At 46.5% G+C, this 2,611-nt stretch overlaps 1 protein-coding gene across 1 annotated transcript in view; it reads left to right on the top strand.

Moving 5' to 3' along the window:
* ALPK2 (alpha kinase 2) overlaps positions 1-2,439 on the top strand; it is a 139,320-nt gene extending 136,881 nt beyond the window's left edge. The window contains exon 12 of the mRNA XM_023531170.1: positions 1,749-2,439. Coding sequence (XP_023386938.1) covers positions 1,749-2,010 — 262 coding nt within the window. The 3' untranslated portion in view covers positions 2,011-2,439. The remainder of the gene's footprint in view (positions 1-1,748) is intronic.
* Positions 2,440-2,611: the final 172 nt, after the last annotated feature.

Genomic DNA, 2,611 nt, shown 5'->3' on the forward strand with positions numbered 1-2,611 from the left:
TTCTAAAGAAAGAGGGACGTGGAGGAAAAGAAGGCGCCAGATTTCTGGGCAGAGGTCTAGGCTCCCAAGGGCTACTCAGAGGGCTGCCCAGAGTCCTGCTCTTTCATCCACACTCAGCCTTATCCACAGCAGAGGGCAGGAACCATTATATAAAGACTCACTTGTTACTCCGAGTTACACACTCTGCCTCCAGGCGGTGCTCAAGACGCGGCTGATGAATTTTCCGGGAGGGCCTGGTGTGAATTAGTGATTTTTTTCTCTGCAGAGACGAGACGTTGTCTGAATGTTTAAAAGCCTCACTTGAGACAGATGACCGTGATGCTTTCCTTAAACAGGGAGGCTGCCCCCTGCCCGTGATCTTCCTGCTTTGTCTGAGAAGCTCAGGAAGTGGGGTGAGAAAGTGAGCCCCGCCCCTCCAGCAGAAGCGTGGCCCTGGGCTCTCCATCATGACCGACACACGCAGGCCCCGGTGGCCTCGCATCCTGCCGGGAGTGCTCGGGCACCGCGGAGATGTGGTCAGGCTGACATTTCAGCCTTTCTCGTGGGCTCCTGCAGGAGACGATAGAGATGTAAAGGTGACATGGTTGGCAACAGAATTTTTTCTACCCTGCTAGAATCAGCTCCTGTCTTGGGCTGACTTTTTTTTAACGAGGGAGCTTGGCTTTTTAAAACAGAGTCATTTTTTTACAAGAAAATGGACTGTGGACTCCTGGGGTAGAGCAGTTCCCTCATGGGGAGAGACTAGCGGGCTGAATTTATAACACATACGTCAGGATGGAGCTGCTCGCTGAAATGTTGGCTCCAGAGATGAAAGAAGCCTTAACAGCTTAAAACCCAGCTTGGATTTCACTGAGGAAAGCACACAGTCCAGACCATTTATTCCAGGTTCATTGACCTTTATGGTTCCTACCAGCAAATAAATGAAGGAGGCCGATTTCTTGAATCATATTAGCTCCAGATTCAGCATGATGCCACCAGCATCGCAGGCTGCCTTTTGCCAATGTGTGTTTGGTCCTACTCATCAGACGTGGCCAGAACTCTCAAACCCGCTGGGGCCGGTTCCATGGGTGTGCAACCTGTGCCATCGCACAGGGCCCCGTACTCGGAAGCGCTTCATTTAATGCATGTTCTGCTCTTGTTGTCTTGAAAGTCTTAATAATTTTTGAACAAGGAGCCCATGTTTCCATACTGCACTGGGCCTTGCAAATGGTATCGATGGTCTTGTATGCCAGGTACATCCCTGCTCCTTCAATGTCAGCTGCCATATCCCTTCCACAGGAAGCGCTCATCAGGTGCATCAATAATAATATTGATACTGATAATAATAATGGCCAACACTAATCGAATGTCATACACCACGTGTCATGCCCTGGGATCAAGGTGGTTTGTATGGATTTTCTCATTTCATCTTCTCAGCTGCCCTTTGACCAGCTTTCTTGATGGATCTCACTCATCTGCAGGTGGGTGGGAAGACTTGGGGATCTGGGGACTTGTCCATTCAAGGAGGACACTACACAACCATGATTGGGAAGTGAAAACACAGTCATTTATAGTTTGAGTATTAAACGTCCCAACCGAAGGCAACAGCCCCTGAGACCACCCTTTACCATTACTTAATTCCACAGGCTTTGTTTATCCTAGCAATAGTGTGTCAGTCAGTTCACCATTCTTGCCTAAAATAGGAATAAATATATTTTCCATGCACCATTAGTTTCCTCTTTCAGATTTTTCTTTTAAAACTGGCGAAGTGTCCTGTTTTTAAAAATTATGTTTCCTTCTATCCAAACTCACAGGTACAAAGGATTTAAAGGCAATTGTTCCATGACCTTCATTGATCAGTTTAAAGCACTACACCAGTGTAACAAATATTGTAAAATGCTGGGGCTGACATCACTTCAAAACAACAACCAGAAACAGAAGAAGCCAAGTGTCGGGAAAAAAAAAATTCAGCCAAACTCCACAACAGGGAAGAACACGGTGTCTGGGACCCCAACAGTAAAGAAAACCTAGCATATGAACCAACAGCCACCACCTAGCAGCACACGGACATCTGAAAACACCCAGGAGAGAGAACATAGCCTGCAGAGAGTGCTGTGACAGTCCTTGTTCCCAGCTGCCTGTGCTCCCAGCTCCTTCGAAGGCTGTCACCTGTCGTCTTCGCTGAAATGATTTCGGAGCACGATTTGTGACCAGACTTACGGAGAGACTGAATCGATTGTCAGTCTCGAAGACAGTCCATCTTTGTATATACCTGTGGCATTTTTACTGACCTCGACTTACGTGTCGACTTGTGTCTTTGCACGTGGCTGTGTCACCCAGGACTTGATGCTGAGCAGGGTCTGTCCACAGCCCAAATCCTCTCCACTCCCATTCCTAACTTCAGGATTTCTAGACACTTCCAGCTGTTATATAAACAGAAAATATGAATTCTTTTTTTAGGTCAAGTTGTCACACTAGTGTCAAATATGCTCTTGTGGCTGGAGTTGCCTTTTGAAACACGAGGCCACTTCCTATCGTTGTTCACACATCCAGTGATAATGTTCTGTTTAATTAAATTCATATTTAAACACAATGTGTCAGATGCCTATATTAGTACAGACACTTATTCTTT

Source organism: Pteropus vampyrus, unplaced genomic scaffold (genome assembly GCF_000151845.1).
Source record: "Pteropus vampyrus isolate Shadow unplaced genomic scaffold, Pvam_2.0 Scaffold62, whole genome shotgun sequence".
Classification (NCBI taxonomy): Eukaryota; Metazoa; Chordata; class Mammalia; order Chiroptera; family Pteropodidae; genus Pteropus; species Pteropus vampyrus.